We start from the raw sequence: 26,158 nt of genomic DNA, 5'->3' as shown, positions 1-26,158 counted from the left end.
GGAAAAGATAACAAATAGACTAGAAGTCTTACGGAAAGATTTCGTAGCTTCAACATAATATTTCAAAGCTCTAACAACATCCAAAGAATGCAATGATTTCTCCTTAGAATTCTTAGGATTAGGACATAATGAAGGAACCACAATTTCTCTACTAATGTTGTTGGAATTCACAACTTTAGGTAAAAATTCAAAAGAAGTTCGCAACACCGCCTTATCCTGATGAAAAATCAGAAAAGGAGACTCACATGAAAGAGCAGATAATTCAGAAACTCTTCTAGCAGAAGAGATGGCCAAAAGGAACAAAACTTTCCAAGAAAGTAATTTAATGTCCAATGAATGCATAGGTTCAAACGGAGGAGCTTGAAGAGCTCCCAAAACCAAATTCAAACTCCATGGAGGAGAAATTGACTTAATGACAGGTTTTATACGAACCAAAGCTTGTACAAAACAATGAATATCAGGAAGAATAGCAATCTTTCTGTGAAAAAGAACAGAAAGAGCGGAGATTTGTCCTTTCAAAGAACTCGCGGACAAACCCTTATCTAAACCATCCTGAAGAAACTGTAAAATTCTCGGTATTCTAAAAGAATGCCAAGAAAAATGATGAGAAAGACACCAAGAAATATAAGTCTTCCAGACTCTATAATATATCTCTCGAGATACAGATTTACGAGCCTGTAACATAGTATTAATCACGGAGTCAGAGAAACCTCTATGACCAAGAATCAAGCGTTCAATCTCCATACCTTTAAATTTAAGGATTTCAGATCCGGATGGAAAAAAGGACCTTGAGACAGAAGGTCTGGTCTTAACGGAAGAGTCCATGGTTGGCAAGATGCCATCCGGACAAGATCCGCATACCAAAACCTGTGAGGCCATGCCGGAGCTATTAGCAGAACAAACGAGCATTCCCTCAGAATCTTGGAGATTACTCTTGGAAGAAGAACTAGAGGCGGAAAGATATAGGCAGGATGATACTTCCAAGGAAGTGATAATGCATCCACTGCCTCCGCCTGAGGATCCCGGGATCTGGACAGATACCTGGGAAGTTTCTTGTTTAGATGAGAGGCCATCAGATCTATCTCTGGGAGCCCCCACATTTGAACAATCTGAAGAAATACCTCTGGGTGAAGAGACCATTCGCCCGGATGCAACGTTTGGCGACTGAGATAATCCGCTTCCCAATTGTCTACACCTGGGATATGAACCGCAGAGATTAGACAGGAGCTGGATTCCGCCCAAACCAAAATTCGAGATACTTCTTTCATAGCCAGAGGACTGTGAGTCCCTCCTTGATGATTGATGTATGCCACAGTTGTGACATTGTCTGTCTGAAAACAAATGAACGATTCTCTCTTCAGAAGAGGCCAAAACTGAAGAGCTCTGAAAACTGCACGGAGTTCCAAGATATTGATCGGTAATCTCACCTCCTGAGATTCCCAAACTCCTTGTGCCGTCAGAGATCCCCACACAGCTCCCCAACCTGTGAGACTTGCATCTGTTGAAATTACAGTCCAGGTCGGAAGAACAAAAGAAGCCCCCTGAATTAAACGATGGTGATCTGTCCACCACGTTAGAGAGTGCCGAACAATCGGTTTTAAAGATATTAATTGATATATCTTCGTGTAATCCCTGCACCATTGGTTCAGCATACAGAGCTGAAGAGGTCGCATGTGAAAACGAGCAAAGGGGATCGCGTCCGATGCAGCAGTCATAAGACCTAGAATTTCCATGCATAAGGCTACCGAAGGGAATGATTGAGACTGAAGGTTTCGACAGGCTATAATCAATTTTAGACGTCTCTTGTCTGTTAAAGACAAAGTCATGGACACTGAATCTATCTGGAAACCCAGAAAGGTTACCCTTGTTTGAGGAATCAAAGAACTTTTTGGTAAATTGATCCTCCAACCATGATCTTGAAGAAACAACACAAGTTGATTCGTATGAGACTCTGCTAAATGTAAAGACGGAGCAAGTACCAAGATATCGTCCAAATAAGGAAATACCACAATACCCTGTTCTCTGATTACAGACAGAAGGGCACCGAGAATCTTTGTGAAAATTCTTGGAGCTGTAGCAAGGCCAAACGGTAGAGCCACAAATTGGTAATGCTTGTCTAGAAAAGAGAATCTCAGGAACTGATAATGATCTGGATGAATCGGAATATGCAGATATGCATCCTGTAAATCTATTGTGGACATATAATTCCCTTGCTGAACAAAAGGCAATATAGTCCTTACAGTTACCATCTTGAACGTTGGTATCCTTACATAACGATTCAATAATTTTAGATCCAGAACTGGTCTGAAGGAATTCTCCTTCTTTGGTACAATGAAGAGATTTGAATAAAACCCCATCCCCTGTTCCGGAACTGGAACTGGCATAATTACTCCAGCCAACTCTAGATCTGAAACACAATTCAGAAATGCTTGAGCTTTCACTGGATTTACTGGGACATGGGAAAGAAAAAATCTCTTTGCAGGAGGTCTCATCTTGAAACCAATTCTGTACCCTTCTGAAACAATGTTCTGAATCCAAAGATTGTGAACAGAACTGATCCAAATTTCTTTGAAAAAACGTAACCTGCCCCCTACCAGCTGAGCTGGAATGAGGGCCGTACCTTCATGTGAACTTAGAAGCAGGCTTTGCCTTTCTAGCAGGCTTGGATTTATTCCAGACTGGAGATGGTTTCCAAACTGAAACTGCTCCTGAGGATGAAGGATCAGGCTTTTGTTCTTTGTTGAAACGAAAGGAACGAAAACGATTGTTAGCCCTGTTTTTACCTTTAGACTTTTTATCCTGTGGTAAAAAAGTTCCTTTCCCACCAGTAACAGTTGAAATAATAGAATCCAACTGAGAACCAAATAATTTGTTTCCCTGGAAAGAAATGGAAAGTAGAGTTGATTTAGAAGCCATATCAGCATTCCAAGTCTTAAGCCATAAAGCTCTTCTGGCTAAGATAGCCAGAGACATAAATCTAACATCAACTCTAATAATATCAAAAATGGCATCACAGATGAAATTATTAGCATGCTGGAGAAGAATAATAATATCATGAGAATCACGATTTGTTACTTGTTGCGCTAGAGTTTCCAACCAAAAAGTTGAAGCTGCAGCAACATCAGCCAATGATATAGCAGGTCTAAGAAGATTACCTGAACATAGATAAGCTTTTCTTAGAAAAGATTCAATTTTTCTATCTAAAGGATCCTTAAACGAGGTACCATCTGATGTAGGAATGGTAGTACGTTTAGCAAGGGTAGAAATAGCCCCATCAACTTTAGGGATTTTGTCCCAAAATTCTAATCTGTCAGGCGGAACAGGATATAATTGCTTAAAACGTTTAGAAGGAGTAAATGAATTACCCAATCTATCCCATTCCTTAGCAATTACTGCAGAAATAGCATTAGGAACAGGAAAGACTTCTGGAATAACCGCAGGAGCTTTAAAAACCTTATCCAAACGTATAGAATTAGTATCAAGAGGACTAGAATCCTCTATTTCTAAAGCAATTAGTACTTCTTTAAGTAAAGAGCGAATAAATTCCATCTTAAATAAATATGAAGATTTATCAGCATCAATCTCTGAGACAGAATCCTCTGAACCAGAAGAGTCCAAAGAATCAGAATGATGGTGTTCATTTAAAAATTCATCTGTAGAGAGAGAAGATTTAAAAGACTTTTTACGTTTACTAGAAGGAGAAATAACAGACAAAGCCTTCTTTATGGATTCAGAAACAAAATCTCTTATGTTATCAGGAACATTCTGCACCTTAGATGTTGAGGGAACTGCAACAGGCAATGGTACATCACTAAAGGAAATATTATCTGCATTAACAAGTTTGTCATGACATTTAATACAAACAACAGCTGGAGGAATAGCTACCAAAAGTTTACAGCAGATACACTTAGCTTTGGTAGATCCAGCAGGCAGAGGTTTTCCTGTAGTATCTTCTGGCTCAGATGCAACGTGAGACATCTTGCAATATGTAAGAGAAAAAACAACATATAAAGCAAAATAGATCAAATTCCTTATAAGACAGTTTCAGGAATGGGAAAAAAATGCCAAACATCAAGCTTCTAGCAACCAGAAGCAAATGAAAAATGAGACTGAAATAATGTGGAGACAAAAACGACGCCCATATTTTTTGGCGCCAAATAAGACGCCCACATTATTTGGCGCCTAAATGCTTTTGGCGCAAAAAATGACGCCACATCCGGAACGCCGACATTTTTGGCGCAAAATAACGTCAAAAAAATGACGCAACTTCCGGCGACACGTATGACGCCGGAAACTAAATGAATTTTTGCGCCAAAAAAGTCCGCGCCAAGAATGACGCAATAAAATGAAGCATTTTCAGCCCCCGCGAGCCTAACAGCCCACAGGGAAAAAGTCAAATTTTTGAGGTAAGAAAAATATGATAATTAAAGCATAATCCCAAATATGAAACTGACTGTCTGGAAATAAGGAAAGTTGAACATTCTGAGTCAAGGCAAATAAATGTTTGAATACATATATTTAGAACTTTATAAATAAAGTGCCCAACCATAGCTTAGAGTGTCACAGAAAATAAGACTTACTTACCCCAGGACACTCATCTACATGTTTGTAGAAAGCCAAACCAGTACTGAAACGAGAATCAGTAGAGGAAATGGTAAATATAAGAGTATATCGTCGATCTGAAAAGGGAGGTAAGAGATGAATCTCTACGACCGATAACAGAGAACCTTATGAAATAGACCCCGTAGAAGGAGATCACTGCATTCAATAGGCAATACTCTCCTCACATCCCTCTGACATTCACTGCACGCTGAGAGGAAAACCGGGCTCCAACTTGCTGCGGAGCGCATATCAACGTAGAATCTAGCACAAACTTACTTCACCACCTCCCTTGGAGGCAAAGTTTGTAAAACTGATTTGTGGGTGTGGTGAGGGGTGTATTTATAGGCATTTTAAGGTTTGGGAAACTTTGCCCCTCCTGGTAGGAATGTATATCCCATACGTCACTAGCTCATGGACTCTTGTTAATTACATGAAAGAAAAGTATGAAGGAATTGTTCAAAATTCACCAAAATTTCACCACAGTATCTTAAAGCCTTAAAAGTATTCCACACCAAATTTGAAAGCTTTAACCCTTAAAATAACCGGAGCCGTTTTTACATTTAACCCCTATACAGTCCCAGGTATCTGCTTTGCTGAGACCCAACCAAGCCCAGAGGGGAATACGATACCAAATGATGCCTTCTATAAGCTTTTTCAGTGGTTCTTAGCTCCTCACACATGCATCTGCATGCCTTGCTTTCCAAAAACAACTGCGCATTAGTGGCGCGAAAATGAGGCTCTGCCTATGACTAGAAAAGGCCCCCAGTGAAAAAGGTGTCCAATACAGTGCCTGCCGTTTTTTTAAAACAATCCCCAAGATTATAATAACTATTAATAGTTATAATCTGCCAAATATACTTAGTAAAGTAATCGTTTTAGCCCAGAAAAATGTCTACCAGTTTTTTAAGCCCTAATGAAGCCCTTTATTCTTATACTAAACTAAGAAAATGGCTTACCGGTTCCCATAGGGAAAATGACAGCTTCCAGCATTACCAAGTCTTGTTAGAAATGTGTCATACCTCAAGCAGCAAAAGTCTGCTCACTGTTTCCCCCAACTGAAGTTAATTCATCTCAACAGTCCTGTGTGGAAATAGCCATCGATTTTAGTAACGGTTGCTAAAATCATTTTCCTCTTACAAACAGAAATCTTCATCTCTTTTCTGTTTCAGAGTAAATAGTACATACCAGCACTATTTTAAAATAACAAACTCTTAATTGAAGAATAAAACTACATTTAAACACCAAAAAAACTCTTAGCCATCTCCGTGGAGATGTTGCCTGTGCAACGGCAAAGAGAATGACTGGGGTAGGCGGAGCCTGGGAGGGACTATATGGCCAGCTTTGCTGGGCTCTTTGCCATTTCCTGTTGGGGAGGAGAATATCCCACAAGTAAGGTTGACGCCGTGGACCGGACACACCTATGTTGGAGAAACAAACACTAAATTACAAAAAATAAAAAAAAGATTACAAGATTTTTAAGCTAATTACACCTATTCTAAGCCCCCTAATAAATAATAAACCCCCAAAATGAAAAAAATTCCCTGCCCTATTCTAAATTAAACAAATTTCAAAGCTCTTTACCTTACCAGCCCTTAAAAGGGCCTTTTGTGGGGCATGCCCCAAAGAATTCAGCTCTTTTGCATACAAATACAATACCCCCCCCCCATTACAACCCACCACCCACATACCCCTATTCTAAAACCACCCAAACCCCCCTTAAAAAAGCCTAACACTACCCCCCCTGAAGATCTCCCTACCTTGTCTTCACCACACCGGGCCGAACTCCTGATCCGATCCGGGCGATGTCTTCCTCCAAGCGGCAAAGAAGAATTCTTCCTCCGGCGATGTCTTCCTCCAAGCGGCAAAGAAGAATTCTTCCTCCGGCGACGTCTTCCTCCAAGCGGCAGCAAAGTCTTCATTCTTCCGGCGGCATCTTCAATCTTCTTTCTTCGCTCCGCCGCCGCGGAGCATCCATCCCGGACGACTACTGAACTTGGAATAAGGTACCTTTAAATGACGTCATCCAAGATGGCGTCCGCCGAATTCCGATTGGCTGATAGGATTCTATCAGCCAATCGGAATTAAGTTAGAAATATCTGATTGGCTGATTGAATCAGCCAATCAGCCAATCGGAATTCGGCGTACGCCATCTTGGATGACGTCATTTAAAGGTACCTCATTCCAAGTTAAGTAGTCGTCCGGGATGGATGCTCCGCGGCGGCGGAGCAAAGAAAGAAGATTGAAGATGCCGCCGCTTGGAGGAAGACGTTGCCGGAGGAAGACATCGCCGGAGGAAGAATTCTTCTTTGCCGATTGGAGGAAGACATCGCCCGGATCGGATCAGGAGTTCGGCCCGGTGTGGTGAAGACAAGGTAGGGAGATCTTCAGGGGGGGTAGTGTTAGGCTTTTTTAAGGGGGGTTTGGGTGGTTTTAGAATAGGGGTATGTGGCTGGTAGGTTGTAATGGGGGGGGGGTATTGTATTTGTATGCAAAAGAGCTGAATTCTTTGGGGCATGCCCCACAAAAGGCCCTTTTAAGGGCTGGTAAGGTAAAGAGCTTTGAAATTTGTTTAATTTAGAATAGGGCAGGGAATTTTTTTTATTTTGGGGGTTTATTATTTTATTAGGGGGCTTAGAATAGGTGTAATTAGCTTAAAAATCTTGTAATCTTTTTTTATTTTTTGTAATTTAGTGTTTGTTTGTTTTTGTAATTTAGTTTAGTTAATTTAATTGTATTTTTAGATAGATGTTTGTAGTTTATTTAATTTATTGATAGTGTAGGTGTATTTGTAACTTAGGTTAGGATTTATTTTACAGGTAATTGGGTAATTATTTTAACTAGGTAGATATTAAATAGTTAATAACTATTTAATAGCTATTATACCTAGTTAAAATAATTAACAATTTACGTGTAAAATAAATATTAACCCTAACATAGCTACAATGTAATTATTAATTATATTGTAGCTATCTTAGGGTTTATTTTATAGGTAAGTATTTAGATTTAAATAGGAATATTTTAGTTTATAAATGAATTAGATTAATTTAATATAAATTTAGTTAGGGGTGTTAGGGTTAGATAGAGTTAATATAGTTAATATAAATACTATAGTAACTATATTAACCCTAATATAATTAGGGTTAATATAGTTAATATATATAATGTAATACCTATATTAACTATAATATACTTAGGGTTAATATAGATAACATAGCTGGCGGCGGGGTAGGTAGATTAAATAAAGGGTTAATCATTTTAATAGAGATGGCGGCGGTGTAAGGGGCTTACATTAGGGGTTAATAATATTAATATAGCTGGCGGCGGTATAGGGGGATTAGATTAGGGGTTAATAATTTTTATATAGGTGGCGGCGGTGTAAGGGGTCAGATTAGGGGATAGATAAGGTAGATGACAGCGGTGTAAGGGGTTCTAATTAGGGGATAGATAAGGTAGATGACGGCGGTTTTAGGGGCTCACAGTAGGGGGTTAGTTTATGTAGATGGCGGCGGGGTCCGGGAGCGGCGGTTTAGGGGTTAATAACTTTATTAGGGATTTCGGGGGGGGGGGATCGCGGTTGACAGGTAGATAGACATTGCGCATGCGTTAGGTGATAGGTTTATTTTAGCAGATCGCGGTTGAGAAGGAGGAGATAGACATTGCGCATGCGTTAGGTGTTAGGTTTATTTTAGCAGCCAGTTTAGCGAGTTACGGGGCTCCAATAGTCAGCGTAAGGCTTCTTAAGGCTGCTTTTTGTGGCGAGGTGAAAATGGAGTAAGTTTTCTCCATTTTCGCCACGTAAGTCCTTACGCTGCATATTGGATACCAAACTGCGCGGGTTTGGTATACCTGCCTATGGCCCAAAAAACTATGGGCGACGGCAGAAATATACGCGCGTAACTTCTAGGTTACGCCGTATATGTGATACCAAACCCGCGCAAATATTGGCGTCGCCGGCTTTTGCGGGCGACGATTTTTATCGGATCGACCCCAATAATGTGAGATATCTTAAGTTAAAATGGGGCAGAGATGTCTCAGATCAAGATGAGACTGACCGAACGATGACTTCTAATAAAAGGGTAGCTAAAGCTTTGAAGGGAGAATATTTTAAAGAACAGCAAATTAAGATATTATATCAGACTTATCATACAAAAAAAAATGTCACAATGGTTAAAAGAGGAGGATAAATTATCATGTGTAAAATGCAATTTTAGATACACAGATATGCTCCATTATTTTTGACAATGTCCTATAATTCAGAGGTTTTGGGGGAAAATATCTTTCTGGTCAACCAAAATATTGAACAGTCATGTAAACCTCTATTTCTATTTTTAACGACCTATAATAAAAGTGGTAGTAATGTACACTTATTAAATACAGGCATTCTCCTTGGTAGAAAATTAATATTGAAATATTGGAAATCTAAGAGAGAACCTAAATTCTCTGAATTTAAGAATAATATTTCCTATCAGCTATTTTTAGAACAAGCACAGATGGAAATGGATGCCAATATTAAATATTTTTTTGTAAAATGAAAAGAATGTATTAAGTCACTGGATATAAATATACAAAAAAAAATGATCAAGCCATTCAAAAAGTAAATTTATGATTACCTGATAAATTAATTTCTTCTATGGTACGACGAGTACACAGATTCATCCTTTACTTGTGGGATATTATCCTCCTGCTAACAGGAAGTGGCAAAGAGTACCACAGCAGAGCTGTCTATATAGCTCCTCCCTTAGCTCCACCCCCCAGTCATTCGACCGAAGGTACAGGAAGAAAAAGAAGAAACTAAAAGGTGCAGAGGTGACTGAAGTTTAAACTCAAAAAATATAATTTGTCTTAAAATGACAGGGCGGGCCGTGGACTTGTCGTACCATAGAAGAAATTCATTTATCAAGTAAGCATAAATTTAATTTTTTTCTATAAGGTACGATGAGTCCACGGATTCATCCTTTACTTGTGGGATACAATACCAAAGCTACAGGACACGGATGAACGGGAGTGACAAGACAGATGGTTAAACAGAAGGCACCACTGCTTGAAGAACTTTTCTCCCAAAAAACAGAATTCATGCGTACCTGATAAATTTCTTTCTCTTATGATGTATCGAGTCCACGGATTCATCCATACTTATGGGATATTCTCCTTCCCTACAGGAAGTGGCAGAGAGAGCATCCACAGCAGAGCTGTCCATATAGCTCCTCCCTTAGCTCCACCCCCCAGTCATTCGACCGAAGGCTAGGAAGAAAAAGGAGAAACTATAGGGTGCAGTGGTGACTGAAGTTGTTTAAATAAAAATATACTACCTGTATTAAATAGACAGGACGGGCCATGGACTTGATACATCACAAGAGAAAGAAATTTATCAGGTAAGCATAAATTCTGTTTTCTCTTGTAAGATGTATCGAGTCCACGGATTCATCCATACTTATGGGATACCAATACCAAAGCTTTAGGACACGGATGAAAGGAGGGACAAGACAGGTACCTTAAACGGAAGGCACCACTGCTTGTAGAACCGTTCTCCCAAAAATAGCCTCCGAAGAAGCAAAAGTATCAAATTTGGAAAAAGTATGAAGCGAAGACCAAGTCGCCGCCTTACAAATCTGTTCAACAGAAGCCTCATTTTTAAAAGCCCATGTGGAAGCCACTGCTCTAGTAGAATGAGCAGCAATTCTTTCAGGAGGCTGCTGGCCAGCAGTCTCATAAGCCAAACGGATGAAGCTTTTCAGCCAAAAGGAAAGAGAGGTAGCCGTAGCCTTTTGACCTCTCCGTTAACCAGAATAAACAACAAACAATGAAGATGTTTGACGGAAATCTTTAGATGCTTGTAAGTAGAACTTTAAAGCACGAACCACATCAAGATTGTGCAACAGACGTTCCTTCTTTGATGAAGGATTAGGACACAGAGAAGGAACAACAATCTCCTGATTGATATTCCTATTAGAAACAACCTTAGGAAGAAACCCAGGTTTGGTACGCAAAACCACCTTATCTGCATGGAAAACTAGGTAAGGTGAGTCACACTGTAAAGCAGATAACTCAGAAACTCTTCGAGCCGAAGAGATAGCTACTAAAAACAAAACTTTCCAAGACAGAAGCTTAATATCTATGGAATGCATAGGTTCAAACGGAACCCCTTGAGGAACACTAAGAACCAAATTTAAGCTCCATGGTGGAGCAACAGGTTTAAATACAGGCTTGATCCTGACCAAGGCCTGACTAAACGCTTGAACGTCTGGGACATCTGCCAGACGTTTGTGTAAAAGAATAGACAAAGCAGATATTTGTCCTTTTAAGGAACTAACTGATAATCCCTTCTCCAATCCTTCTTGGAGAAAGGACAAAATTCTAGGAATCCTAATCTTACTCCATGAGTAACCCTTGGATTCACACCAACAAAGATATCTGCGCCAAATCTTATGATAGATTTTCCTGGTGACAGGCTTTCTAGCCTGAATCAGGGTATCAATGAAATACTCAGAGAAACCACGCTTTGATAGAATCAGGCGTTCAATCTCCAAACAGTCAGACGCAGAGAAGTTAGATTTGGATGCTTGACTGGACCTTGGATTAGAAGGTCCTGCCTCATTGGCAGAGTCCAGAGTACAGATGACATGTCCACCAGGTCTGCATAACAAGTCCTGCGTGGCCACGCAGGCGCTATCAGAATTACAGAAGCTCTCTCCTGCTCGATTCTGGCAACCAGACGTGGGAGGAGAGGAAACGGTGGAAATACATAAGCCAGATTGAAGGACCAGGGCACTGCTAGAGCATCTATCAGTACCGCCTGGGGATCCCGGGACCTGGACCCGTAACAAGGAAGTTTGGCGTTCTGTCGGGACACCATCAGATCCAATTCTGGTGTGCCCCATAGCTGAGTCAGCTGAGCAAATACCTCCGGATGGAGTTCCCACTCCCCCGGATGAAAAGTCTGACGACTTAGGAAACCTGCCTCCCAGTTCTCTACCCCTGGGATATGGATTGCTGAGAGATGGCAAGAGTGATCCTCCGCCCATCGGATTATTTTGGTTACCTCCATCATCGCTACAGAACTCCGTGTTCCTCCTTGATGATTGATATAGGCTACAGTCATGATGTTGTCCGACTGAAATCTGATGAATTTGGCCGCAGCTAGCTGAGGCCATGCCTGAAGCGCATTGAATATCGCTCTCAGTTCTAGAATGTTTATCGGGAGGAGAGATTCCTCCCGAGACCATAAGCCCTGTGCTTTCAGGGATTTCCAGACTGCACCCCAGCCTAGCAGGCTGGCATCTGTCGTTACTATGAGCCACTCTGGCCTGCGGAAACACATTCCCTGAGAAAGGTGGTCCTGAGACAACCACCAGAGAAGAGAATCTCTGGTCTCTTGGTCCAGATACAGTTGAAAAGATAAATCTGCATAATCCCCATTCCACTGTTGAGCATGCATAGTTGCAGTGGTCTGAGGTGTAGGCGGGCATAAGGAACTATGTCCATTGCCGCTACCATGAGTCCGATTACCTCCATACACTGAGCCACTGATGGCCGAGGAATGGAATGAAGAGCTCGCAAGTGATTAAAAGTTTTGATTTTCTGACCTCTGTCAGAAATATTTTCATTTCTACCGAGTCTATCAGAGTCCCTGGGAAGGAAACTCTTGTGAGAGGGACGAGAGAACTCTTTTTTATGTTCACCTTCCATCCGTGAGATCTCAGAAAAGCCAACACGATGTCCGTGTGAGACTTGGCTAGCTGGAAAGTCGACGCCTGAATTAAGATGTCATCTAGATAAGGCGCCACTGCTATACCCTGCTGTCTTAGAACCGCCAAAAGGGACCCTAGCACCTTTGTGAAAATTCTGGGAGCCGTGGCCAACCCGAAAGGAAGGGCCACAAACTGGTAATGCCTGTCCAGAAAGGCGAATCTGAGGAATTGATGATGATCTCTGTGAATAGGGATGTGTAGATACGCATCCTTTAAATCCCCGGTAGTCATATATTGACCCTCCTGGATCAGAGGAAGAATAGTCCGAATAGTCTCCATCTTGAAAGATGGTACTCTGAGGAATTTGTTTAGAATTTTGAGATCCAAGATCGGTCTGAAAGTTCCCTCTTTTTTGGGAACCACAAACAGGTTGGAGTAAAAACCTAGCCCTTGTTCCGCTCTTGGAACTGGGCGGATCACTCCCATGGTATGTAGGTCTTCTACACAGCGTAAGAACGCCTCTCTCTTTGTCTGGTTTGCAGACAATTGAGAAATGGGAAATCTCCCCCTTGGGGGGGGGGAGTCTTTGAAGTCCAGAAGATATCCTTGGGACACAATTTCTAAAGCCCAAGAATCGTGAACATCTCTTGCCCAAGCCTGAGCGAAGAGAGAGAGAGTCTGCCCCCTACTAGATCCGGTCCCGGATCGGGGGCTACCCCTTCATGCTGTCTTAGAGGCAGCAGCAGGCTTCTTGGCCTGTTTACCTTTGTTCCAAGCCTGGTTAGGTCTCCAGACTGACTTGGATTGGACAGAATTCCCCTCTTGCTTTGCTGCAGGGGAAGCTGAAGCGGGACCTTTGAAGTTCCGAAAGGAACGAAAATTATTTTGTTTGGTCCTCATCTTATTTGTTTTATCCCGAGGGAGGGCATGGCCTTTCCCTCCAGTGATGTCTGAAATAATTTCTTTCAGTGTAGGCCCGAATAGGGTCTTTCCTTTGAAAGGGACGTTCAACAACTTAGATTTTGATGACACATCAGCAGACCAGGACTTAAGCCATAACGCCCTGCGTGCTAAAATGGCAAAACCTGAATCCTTTGCCGCTAATTAAGCCATTTGGAAAGCGGCATCTGTAATGAAAGAATTAGCCAACTTAAGGGCCTTAATTCTATCCATTATATCCTCTAATGAAGTCTCCACCTGGAGAGCCTCTTCTAGAGCCTCAAACCAGAAAGCAGCTGCAGTAGTTACAGGAACAATGCATGCAATAGGTTTGGGAAGAAAACCTTGATGAACAAAAATTTTCTTTAGGAGACCTTCTAATTTTTTATCCATAGGATCTTTGAAAGCACAACTGTCTTTGATAGGTATAGTTGTACGCTTAGCAAGAGTAGAAATAGCTCCCTCCACCTTAGGAACAGTCCGCCACAAGTCCTGTATGGTGTCAGATATAGGAAACATTTTCTTAAAAACAGGAGGGGGAGCGAACAGAATACCTGGTCTATCCCACTCCTTAGTAACAATAGTCATAATCCTTTTAGGGACTGGAAAAACATAAGTGTAAACAGGAACCTCTAAGTATCTTTCCATTTTACACAATTTCTCTGGGACCACTATAGGGTCACAATCGTCTAGAGTAGCTAATACCTCCTTGAGCAATAAGCGGAGATGTTCAAGCTTAAATTTAAAGGCCGTCATATCAGAATCTGTCTGAGGGAGCGTCTTTCCTGAATCAGAAATCTCTCCCTCAGATAACAAATCCCTTACCCCTACTTCAGAACATTGTGAGGGTATATCGGATACGGCTACTAAAGCGTCTCAGCATTTGTTCTTAACCCAGAGCTGTCACGCTTTCCTTATAAACCAGGCAGTTTAGAGAAAACCTCTGTGAGGGTTTTATTCATAACTATTTCCATGTCTTGTAAAGTAAATGAATTCTACGCATTAGAGGTACTTGGCGTCACTTGTGCGGGCGTTACTGGTTGTGACACTTGGGGAGAGCTAGATGCTAAACTCTCGTTTCCTTCTAACTGAGAATCATCTATTGCAATATTTTTAAGTGCTAAAATATGCTCTTTATAATTTATAGTGCAAGTGGGACACATTCTAAGAGGGGGTTCCACAATGGCTTCTAAACACATAGAACAAGGATTTTCCTTGGTGTCAGACATGTTAAACAGGCTAGTAATGAAACAAACAATCTTGGAAAACACTTTAATCAAAGAAAATAACACTTTAAACATACAAAAATGGTACTTTGCCTTTAAGAGAAAAAAAGCTGCACAAACTCTGCAAAATAGTGTAAAAAAGCAGTAAACAAAACTAAATTTTTACAGTAGCATCATAAAGCCTTAGTAACTTTGCACCACTATGCAAATAAACGATTAACCCCTTAATGTAAAAACCGGATTGAAAAAACTTCAAAACCGGTAAAATAACGTTCAGCACCTTGCCACAGCTCTGTTGTGGCGCCTACCTGCCCTTTAGGAACGATTTGTGGGGGAAAAAAACCTCTTTACAGCCCTCAAATACAGCAGGAATATCTGGAGAAGTAGCTGGATGCTTCTGAGGTAAATAAACTGTGCAAATGAAAATAGGCCCCTCCCACCTCACTTGATGTTATGGGGCCTAAAAAACACAACAGAGTGTTTCTTAAACTAGCCACGTGGGTTAATAACCCTTAAACAAGCCACAAAGACCCCTTAAAGACCCTTAAAAAACATTTTATTTGTAATAAAACCAAAACGTTTTTTCCTATTAGTGTCACCAGTAACTATGAGCCCTTTATGTAAGCTTGGATTCCTCTTTTACTGAATACAGCTCACCTTTCCCTCATGGGGATATTGCCAGCCTTTTCTAGAAATAACACAGTCTGTCTAGAAAAAAATAGACTGAACATACCTTAATGCAGTTTAGCCTGCAAACTGTTCCCCCAACTGAAGTTTTCCTGTAATCTTCAGCCCTTGTGAGAACAGCAGTTGATCTTAGTTACAAAATGCTAAGATCATCATCCTCCTTGCAGAAATCTTCATCCCTTTTCAGCCAGAGAGTGAATAGTACACACCAGTACCATTTAAAATAAACTTTTGCTTGAGAAAATAAAAACTAACATTTTTGTCTCCACACTCCCTTTGCCCTTCCTAGCAGTTAAGCAGGCAGAGAGAATGACTGGGGGGTGGAGCTAAGGGAGGAGCTATATGGACAGCTCTGTTGTGGGTGCTCTCTCTGCCACTTCCTGTAGGAAAGGAGAATATCCCATAAGTATGGATGAATCCGTGGACTCGATACATCTTACAAGAGAAATAGTCTCCGAAGAAGCAAAAGTATCAAATTTGGAAAATTTGGAAAAGGTATGAAGCGAAGACCAAGTCGCAGCCTTACAAATCTGTTCAACAGAAGCATCATTTTTAAAAGCCCATGTGGAAGCCACCGCTCTCGTAGAGTGAGCTGTAATCCTTTCAGGAGGCTGCTGTCTAGCAGTCTCGTATGCCCAACGGATGATGCTTTTCAGCCAAAAAGAAAGAGAGGTAGCCGTAGCTTTTTGACCTCTTCGTTTTCCAGAATAGACAACAAACAAAGAAGATGTTTGACGGAGATCCTTGGTTGCTTGCAAGTAAAACTTCAAAGCACGAACCACGTCCAAGTTGTGCAACAGACGCTCCTTCTTAGAGGAAGGATTAGGACACAGAGAAGGAACAACAATTTCCTGAATGATATTCCTATTAGTAACAACCTTAGGAAGGAATCCAGGTTTGGTACGCAAAACCACCTAATCAGCATGGAAAACAAGATAAGGCGAGTCGCATTGCAACGCAGATAGTTCAGAAACTCTTCGAGCCGAAGAGATAGCAACTAAAAACAGAACTTTCCAAGATAGAAGCTTAATATCTATGGAATGCATAGGTTCAAACGGAACCCCTTGAAGAACTTTAAGAACTAAATTCAAACTCCATGGCGGAGCAACAGGTTTAAACACAGGCTTGATTCTAACTAAAGCCTGACAGAACGACTGAACGTCTGGAACATCTGCCATATGCTTGTGCAGAATTGATAAAGCAGATATCTGTCCCTTTAAGGAACTAGCTGATAGCCCCTTCTCCAATCCTTCTTGGAGAAAGGACAAAATCCTAGGAATCCTGATCTTACTCCATGAGTAGCCTTTGGATTTGCACCAATAAAGATATTTACGCCATATCTTATGGTATATTTTCCTAGTGACAGGCTTTCGAGCCTGAATCAAGGTATCTATGACCGACTCAGAGAAACCCCGCTTGGATAAAATCAAGCGTTCAATCTCCAAGCAGTCAGCCGAAGAAATTAGATTTGGATGCTGGAACGGACCTTGAATCAGAAGGTCCTGTCTCAGTGGCAGAGTCCATGGTGGAAGAGATGACATGTCCACCAGGTCTGCATACCAAGTCCTGCGTGGCCACGCAGGTGCTATCAAAATCACAGAAGCTCTCTCCTGTTTGATTCTGGCAATCAAATGAGGAAGGAGAGGAAATGGAGCAAACACATAAGCCAGGTTGAACGACCAGGGTACTGCCAGAACATCTATCAGTACTGCCTGAGGATCCCTTGACCTGGACCCGTAACAAGGAAGTTTGGCGTTCTGACGAGACGCCATCAGATCCAATTCTGGTGTGCCCCATTGCTGAATCAATTGTGCAAACACCTCCGGATGGAGTTCCCACTCCCCCGGATGAAAAGTCTGACGACTTAGAAAATCCGCTTCCCAGTTCTCCACTCCTGGGATATAGATTGCTGATAGATGGCAAGAGTGAGTCTCTGCCCATCAAATTATTTTGGTAACCTCTATCATCGCTAGAGAACTCTTTGTTCCCCCCTGATGATTGATATATGCTACAGTCGTAATATTGTCCGACTGGAATCTTATGAATCTGGCCGAAGCCAGCTGAGGCCACGCCTGAAGCGCGTTGAATATCGCTCTCAGTTCTAGAATATTTATCGGGAGGAGAGCCTCCTCCTGAGTCCACAAACCATGTGCTTTCAGGGAATTCCAGACTGCACCCCAGCCGAATAGGCTGGCGTCCGTCATCACTATAACCCACGCTGGCCTGCGGAAACACATTCCCTGGGACAGATGATCCTGTGACAACCACCAAAGAAGAGAGTCTCTGGTCTCTTGATCCAGATATATCTGAGGAGATAAATCTGCATAATCCCCATTCCACTGATTGAGCATGCATAGTTGCAGTGGTCTGAGATGCAAGCGAGCAAACGGAACTATGTCCATTGCCGCTACCATTAGTCCGATTACCTCCATACACTGAGCCACTGACGGCCAAGGAATGGAATGAAGAGCTCGGCAGGTGGTTAAAATCTTTGATTTCCTGACCTCCATCAGAAAAATTTTCATGTCCACTGAATCTATCAGAGTTCCCAGGAATGGAACTCTTGTGAGAGGGATAAGCAAACTCTTTTTTTACGTTCACCTTCCACCCGTGAGATCTTAGAAAAGCCAACACGATGTCCGTGTGAGACTTGGCTAGTTGGTAAGTCGTTGCCTGAATTAAGATATTGTCCAGATAAGGCGCCATTGCTATGCCCCGCGGCCTTAGAACCGCGAGAAGGGACCCTAGCACCTTTGTGAAAATTCTGGGAGCTGTGGCAAACCCGAAGGGAAGAGCTACAAACTGGTAATGCTTGTCCAGAAAGGCGAACCTGAGGAACTGGTGATGATCTTTTGGATAGGGATGTGTAGATACGCATCCTTTAAGTCCACGGTGGTCATATATTGACCCTCCGGGATCATTGGTAAAATAGTCCGAATGGTCTCCATCTTGAAATATGGGACTCTGAGGAATTTGTTTAGGATCTTGAAATCTAAAATTGGTCTGAAGGTTCCCTCTTTTTTGGGAACCACAAACAGATTGGAGTAGAACCCCTGCCCCTGTTCTGTTTTCGGAACTGGGCAGATCACTCCCATGGTATATAGGTCTTCTACACAGCGTAAGAACGCCTCTCTTTTTGTCTGGTTTACAGACAATTGAGAAAGATGGAATCCCCCCCTTGGAGGAGAATCTTTGAAATCTAGAAGATACCCCTGGGTTATGATTTCTAAAGCCCATGAGTCCTGAACGCCTCTTGCCCAAGCCTGAGCAAAGTCTGCCCCCTACTAGATCCGGTCCCGGATCGGGGGCTAACCCTTCATGCTGTCTTGGTGGCAGCAGCGGGCTTCTTGGCCTGTTTACCTTTGTTCCAAGTCTGGTTAGGTCTCCAGACTGACTTGGATTGAGCAAAATTCCCCTCTTGCTTTGCAGCAGGGGAAGAGGTAGAACGAAAATTATTTTGTTTGGTCCTCATCTTATTTGTCTTATCCTGAGGAAGGGCATGGCCTTTCCCTCCAGTGATGTCTGAAATGATCTCTTTCAGTTCAGGCCCGAATAGGGTCTTACCCTTGAAAGGGATGGCTAAAAGCTTAGATTTTGATGACACATCAGCAGACCAGGACTTAAGCCATAACGCTCTACGCGCTAAAATGGCAAAACCTGAATTCTTTGCCGCTAATTTAGCCAGTTGAAAAGCGCCATCTGTAATGAAAGAATTAGCTAGCTTGAGAGCCCTAATTCTATCCAGAATATCATCTAATGGGGTCTCAACCTGAAGAGCCTCCTCCAGAGCCTCGAACCAAAAAGCAGCTGCAGTAGTTACGGGAACAATGCACGCTATAGGTTGGAGAAGAAAACCCTGATGAACAAATATTTTCTTTAGGAGACCCTCTAATTTTTTATCCATAGGATCTTTGAAAGCACAACTGTCCTCAATAGGTATAGTTGTACGCTTAGCCAGGGTAGAAATAGCTCCCTCCACCTTAGGGACCGTCTGCCACGAGTCCCGCATGTGTCTAATAAGGTGTCTAATATGGGAAACATTTTCTTAAAAGTAGGAGGGGGAGCGAACGGAATACCTGGTCTATCCCACTCCTTAGTTGCAATGTCCGAAATCCTCTTAGGGACCCGAAAAACATCAGTGTAAGCAGGTACCTCTAGAAATCTGTCCATTTTACACAATTTCTCTGAAACTACAATAGGGTCACAATCATCCAGAGTCGCTAAAACCTCCCTGAGCAATAAGTGGAGGTGTTCTAGTTTAAATTTAAAAGCCGTCATATCTGAGTCTATCTGAGGGAACATCTTTCCTGAATCAGAAACCTCTCCCTCAGACAGCAAATCCCTCACCCCCAACTCAGCCATATCCGATGTACCCTCACAATGTTCTAATAAAGCGTCAGAGGGCTCAGCATTTGTTCTCACACCAGACCTACTGCGCTTCCCCTGCAACCCAGGCAGCTTAGATAAAACCTCTGTGAGGGTAGTATTCATAACTGCGGCCATATCTTGCAGGGTGAAAGAATTAGACGCACTAGAAGTACTTGGCGTCGCTTGTGCGGGCGTTAATGGTTGTGACACTTGGGGAGAATTAGATGTCATAACCTGATTCCCTTCTGACTGAGAATCATCCTGCGACATACTTTTAGTAGCTAAAATATGTTCTTTGCAATTTATTGAGCTTTCAGTGCATGAGGGACACATTCTAAGTGGGGGTTCCACAATGGCTTCTAAACATATTGAACAATGACTTTCCTCAATGTCAGACATGTTGAACAGGCTAGTAATGACTACAAACAAGCATGAAAACCCTTTATTTAGTGAAAAAAACAACAATCTTAAAAAAAACTGTACTGCGCTTTTAAGAAAAAAAAAACATACACGTTCTGCAAAACTGCTTTAAAATGCACCAAATTTTTCAAATTTTTGATAGCAGACTCAATATATGTAGTTAAGTTTGCCCCACAAGAAAATTTAACATTTAACCCTTTATTGTGCAAACCGGATTGATATTAGGCCTAAATCCGGAAAAAACACCCCCAGCACCTTGCCACAGCCCTGCTGTGGCTCCTACCTGCCCTCAGGGATAGTAAATATGGGGTTAAAGCTTCTATTTGGCCCAAAACATCCACAAGGGCCCTCAGGAGTTGGAGCTTGCTGAGTGAAAACAACTGCGCATCTGAGGGGCGAAAATAGGCCCCACCCATCTCACTCTATGTCTCTACAGCCTTAAAGAACCGCACCAGAGCGATGTGGGTTCTGAGACCCAAAAAATAAGCCAAGTGTACCCTCAATAAAGTTGCCCAAAAAACGTTATTGCCCACAAAACATTAACAGCACTCCCAGTTCAGAAAACGTTTGCCCACAAACATTCAAAACTCAGTGTCAACCATTTTTAATTAGCCCCTTATGCAAGCTTAGTAATGCCTTTCTATAGCTCTTAGGATTACTGCTTACCCTTACCCTCATGGGGATACTGTCAGCCTTTCTGAAATACACAGTCTCTCCAGAAAAAATGACTGAACATACCTCACTGCTATATAGCATGAAAACGTTCCTCACACTGAAGTTTCTTGTACCCCTCAGCCTCTGTGGGAACAGCACTGGATCTTAGTTACAAATGCTAAGATCATCATCCTCCAGGCAGAAGTCTTCATCCATCTGCTGCCTGAGAGTAAATAGTACACACCGGTACCATTTAAAACAAAAAACTCTTGCTTGAAGAAATTAAAAACTAACATTTTATCACCTCTTTCACTTTACGCTTCCTAGTACTTAGAGTAGGCAAAGAGAATGACTGGGGGGTGGAGCTAAGTGAGGAACTATATAGACAGCTCTGCTGTGGTGCTCTTTGCCACTTCCTGTTAGCAGGAGGATAATATCCCACAAGTAAAGGATGAATCCGTGGACTTGTCGTATCTTGTAGAAGAAAGTATGCAGAGAGTACCAATTTGCAGCCCTGCAAATTTGTTCCACAGAAGCTTCAATTTTGAAAGCCTAAGAAGAGGAAACAGCCCACATGGAATGAGCTGTAATTCTCTCAGGAGACTGCTGAACAGCAGTCTCATAAGCAAAATGAATTATACTTCTCAACCAGAGAGAAAGAGAAGTAGTAGTAGCTTTCTGACCTGTACGCTTTCCAAAGAAAACAAACAAACAGGGCAGAAGACTGGCGAAAATCCAGAGATGCCTGTAGGTAGAATTTTAAAGCACGCACAAAATCCAAGTTGTGCAGCAAGCGTTCCTTATGAGAAGATGGATAAGAACATAGAGAAAGAACAACAATTTCTTGACAAATACTTCTATCCAAAACCACCTTCGGAAGAAAACCTAACTTAGTAAAAAGAACCACCTTATTAGCATTTATTTATTAGATTTTCACATTGGAAGAAAACTTAAGAGGCGAATGGCTGTATCCCGGGTTTGAACAATGAATTTAGGTTATATTTAATGATACACACTACATGCCCTTTTTTTTTTTTGTTATAAAGGGAAAGAACCTTAAAGGGACATGAAACCCACATTTTTTCTTTCATGATTTAGAAAGAGCATACAATTTAAACAACTTTCTAATTTACTTCTATTATCTAATTTGCTTAATTCTCTTGACATTCTTTGCTGAAAAGCATATCTAGATAGGCTCAGTAGCTGCTGATTGGTTGTTGCACATAGATGCCTTGTGTGATTGGCTCACACATGTGCATTGCTATTTCTTCAATAATGGATATCTATGGAATGAAGCAAATTAGATAATACAAGTAGATTGGAATGTTGGTTAAAATTGTATTCTCTACTTGAATCAGGAAAGAAAATTTTGGGGTTTAGTGTCCCTTTAATTTTTCTCTATGTTATCTACTAGGGTAACTATTTGTAATTTAAAACAAATACTATTAATTGTTGATAACTAATACAAACATTTGTGTATTCTAAACATTTTTTTTAAAAGTTTGGACTTCAAAATAAGTTTGGATTTTGGAATTTTCCGGATTTGGGGATTTGTACCTGTATTACGCAGCTATCCATCTGCATTTATTCAATTAAGTATTTTCATAATAATGACTTGTTATCCCTTTTTCAAAACGTGTATTGTGCTATCATTATGGAACATCTGTATAATATTCAAATTTAGATTTCCTATGTAATTATTAATGCAACTTCAGAATCATTCACAATCATTTTGCAGTCTTACATGATCAAGTTTTATTTTTTGCTATTAAGTAAAAAAAAAAGATGTTTTACCTGTGCCTTGGCTTTAATGTTAGCCGTATTGACAAACCACTGTTTGCTGGCACGGATGATTACGGGTTTCTTGGTCCTCCAGTCATATGGGTAACTATGCACAAAACTCTCTTCTTTTAACAGATTCTTTGAGCCGAGGAGCATCTGTATGACTGCAAACAAAACAAATTCCATTTGGTTACATTACAAATATAGTCCTAAAATGTTGAGTGTTTGTACAACCACAGACAGTTCTAGCCTATGGAAACAATATATACATGTGTACAGTGAGAAATGTACATTTGCTGCTCACTCAGCTTAAACGTAAAACTACTTTTACCTAATATTTTTATGCAAAAAAAAAAAAAACTTAATTGCTGTTATTTGTCAATATATACCAGGGTTATAAATACAACTTATTTATATTATTCTTTAAAATAACCTCCAATTAAAATGTATAAACGGAACAATTGAAATTAATATTTATTCCTAAATTCTTGAGATTAGTTAAATTTATAAACACATTGAAATATATTAAGTAGAGACTAGCTTTGAATCAATTATACATGTTTATTCCGTTATAATATTCTATAACACAGGTCATAATAATATATATATATATATATATATATATATATATATACACCTTTTAAATTAACCTTACTCACAATGAATCGTATTAAAATACCACAATAAAATACCAGAATATGGACCGCTAACTTCACCGCGTTTAGATAAACAATATACCAAGATACTTTAACATCCAATTGATATGCCAATTTATCTGAGCCAAAATAACCTCTTATTTAGCTACAATAAGGCAAATTCTAAAATATAGATATATATATAGCAATAATAAGCCTGACTTAGTGATATAAAATACAAAAGACCTTTATCTAGCAAGTAAAATTATTTAACATTTGTGACTAGTTCAAACTACACAGGACTATGGATATAACTTAAAACCCCAAATATGTTCTTTAAATTATTAGCTGCAATTTAAAGGGACATGAAACCCAAACATTTTCTTTCATTATTCTGATAGAGAATACAATTTTAAACAACTTTCTAATTTACTTCTATAATCTAATTTGTTTCATTCTCTTGGTATCAGTTGTCGAAGAAGCAGCAATGCACTAATGGTTTCTAACATGAACACATGGGTGAGCCAATGACAATCGCTATATACATGCAGTCACCAATCAGCAGCTAGAAGCTAGGTTCTTTGCTGCTCCTAAGCTTACCTAGATAAACCTTTTAGTAAAGGATAAGAAGAGAAGGAAATTAAATAATAGAAGTAAATTGGAAAGTTGTTTAAAACTGTATTCTCTATCTGAATCACGAAAGAAAAATGTTGGGTTTCATGTCCCTTTAACAGTAACAAGATACCTTTGATTTAAATATAAAAGTATGAAACAACCTTTTATACGTTACCAGTTACACCAAATTGAATGTTAATTTTTTTTCAGATAAGTCCAGTTCACCTCATAAATTAAGAGGTATTTTTGCAATATGGATAATTAAGTTAGGCCCAGATTTGCTTTATAGAGACTGTGTCCCAAAAAGGCAACAAGAATATCAGTCAAAATTTTAGCAAGCAAAAGACCACTTCTATTCCTTTGCATGAGGCTATATCACGTGACATACCCCATCCCTTTTTATTCTAATCATTGGTGAATATGGGATGCGCACTTACTGAAACTTGTCTGATAGGCCCTTCGGAGCTTGTCTCTTGATAGGCCCTTAACGGAGCTTGTCCCTGATTGGTTTACTGGGAACATATGCTCATTTGACACTATAATTCCCTTTGGTTGCAACTCTCCCACAAACCACTAGATGGCAGCAGACAACCAGAAATGCAGTCTCACCATCAATTATTGTGGCAGTTTAAATATAACACCTTAAAATGTTTATTTAATATACTATAATTTATTGTATGAATAAACTTATCTGGTCAACATATATATCCCATTTAATATAATTGAATATATATAATTGGAGATCAAACACGAGTATATTATCAATTCTATGTTAAAATATCCTTATTGGAGTCTCATTCCTTTTCAATATAAATATAGCCCACAATGTACATCTCTTGATAGTGTTATTTTGAGTGCATGAAAAACAAAAATGTATATATAATTAATGGGACAATTTACTGTATATATATATAAATATATGTTATTTGAGTATTTTAAATAGATTTGAAAATTATAGACAAATCATTTATATGACTTTCTAGGTATACATTAATTTATCTAAGAGCTATGTAGATAATTTGTTATCAAAAGTACATAGGTTAAGATATTCTGAAATCTTGATTCTTAGGCTTTCAACTTCCCATATGTCTGTAGGTAACTTGTGTTCAGATTCTTTGTGTATCTGAGGTTAAAAGGCAATTAACAGGTCTGTGCTAATTACTATATCCTCAGAATTTTGTTTGTATATCTGACTTATGTAGAGAATCTTGTCTCCAACACCCTAGGATGCATCCAGGCTTGGGTAATTATCAGACCCATGTAATGACCCCATATGGAGCTATGAGCTTCAAAGGCTAAATGTTTATTATCTATCTTCACTAATTGAACAATTGTATCATCCCTTTTGTTTTCTCTAAGATGTATTGAGCAGCTATGGAGGTCAGTAGTGATCTGATAGGCGATCTTTGAAAACAATTCCTTTGTTCTCAGATGTTCTGTAATCAGGAAAAGGCATCTCATGTCTGACCTCAGGATTGCAATACACAATAAAATGAGCATGCTCAAATTTAATATTTGATAGGTTGCATACTTTTTTATATATATATATGTATTGTCTAATGACATTCACAGATACCCTGACATAATTAATATGCATCACAAAAAAATTATCCTACGACATTCCATTAAAAAAGACCCCCTATCATAATATGTATCATAAAAGTGCACAAAATTAAGTTCAAAATTAAGTTTAATTATTTAATTATTCACATGAGTTTTTTTGTTTAAATACAAAAAAAACCTTTCCAATGTATTCCTACTGTCATATCCTTTTTTTTTATTGGTATCCTTTGTTTAAACGTAGCAGCCAAAATTAAACTTTCATGATTCAGATAGAGCATGCAGTTTTAAGAGACTTACCAATTTGCTTCCATTGTCAAATTGTGCAGTCTTTTTATATTCACTCTTTCTGGGGAACAAGATCCTACTGAGCCTGTGCACAAACTCACAGGGTATACGTATACTAGATACACAAAAGGGTCCAAAGCACAATTCACTCACAGGCAGTTAAGATAAAATGTCCACAGATTATTCCATAACCATTAAAACCATGACAGCCATGACAGAAAGCATAGAATGTGAAGCCGTGCTTCTATGCAAATACGTATATTAGTCTGTAATTGGCTGATGTGTGTCACATGATACAGTGTGAAGTCCAAGAATAGACAGCACCACCTTTGTTTTGCAGAAATGCTCTTTTTATTTCTCTCTTTAAAGCAGGAGTGGGTACAAAAGAAAAGCAGACTAGGTTTTGGGTTACATACCCATAGTCATATCAGTTATACATGTGTACCTTAAAGGGACAGTCAAGTCCAAAAAAAACTTTCATGATTCAGATAAGGAATGCAATTTTAAACAACTTCCCAATTTAGCTTTGTTCTCTTGGTATTCATAGTTGAAAGCTAAACCTAGGAGGTTCATATGCTAATTTCTTAGACCTAATTTCTTAGACTCTGAAAGCATTTTGACAATGTTTCCCCACTAGAGGGCATTAGTTCATGTGTTTCACATAGATAACATTGAGTTCACGCACATGAATTTA

The 26,158-nt window shown here is 40.0% G+C and overlaps 1 protein-coding gene across 1 annotated transcript in view; it reads right to left on the bottom strand.

Moving 5' to 3' along the window:
• Positions 1 to 26,158, bottom strand: part of IARS2 (isoleucyl-tRNA synthetase 2, mitochondrial) — a 388,062-nt gene that overhangs the window by 306,734 nt on the left and 55,170 nt on the right. The window contains 1 exon segment of the mRNA XM_053712513.1: positions 22,379 to 22,530. Within this exon segment, the coding sequence (XP_053568488.1) occupies positions 22,379 to 22,530 (152 nt within the window).

Source organism: Bombina bombina, chromosome 4 (assembly GCF_027579735.1).
Source record: "Bombina bombina isolate aBomBom1 chromosome 4, aBomBom1.pri, whole genome shotgun sequence".
NCBI classification, from domain to species: Eukaryota; Metazoa; Chordata; class Amphibia; order Anura; family Bombinatoridae; genus Bombina; species Bombina bombina.
The sequence above is the reverse complement of the archived record's forward strand: the minus strand, read 5'-3'. Positions and strand labels throughout refer to the sequence as shown.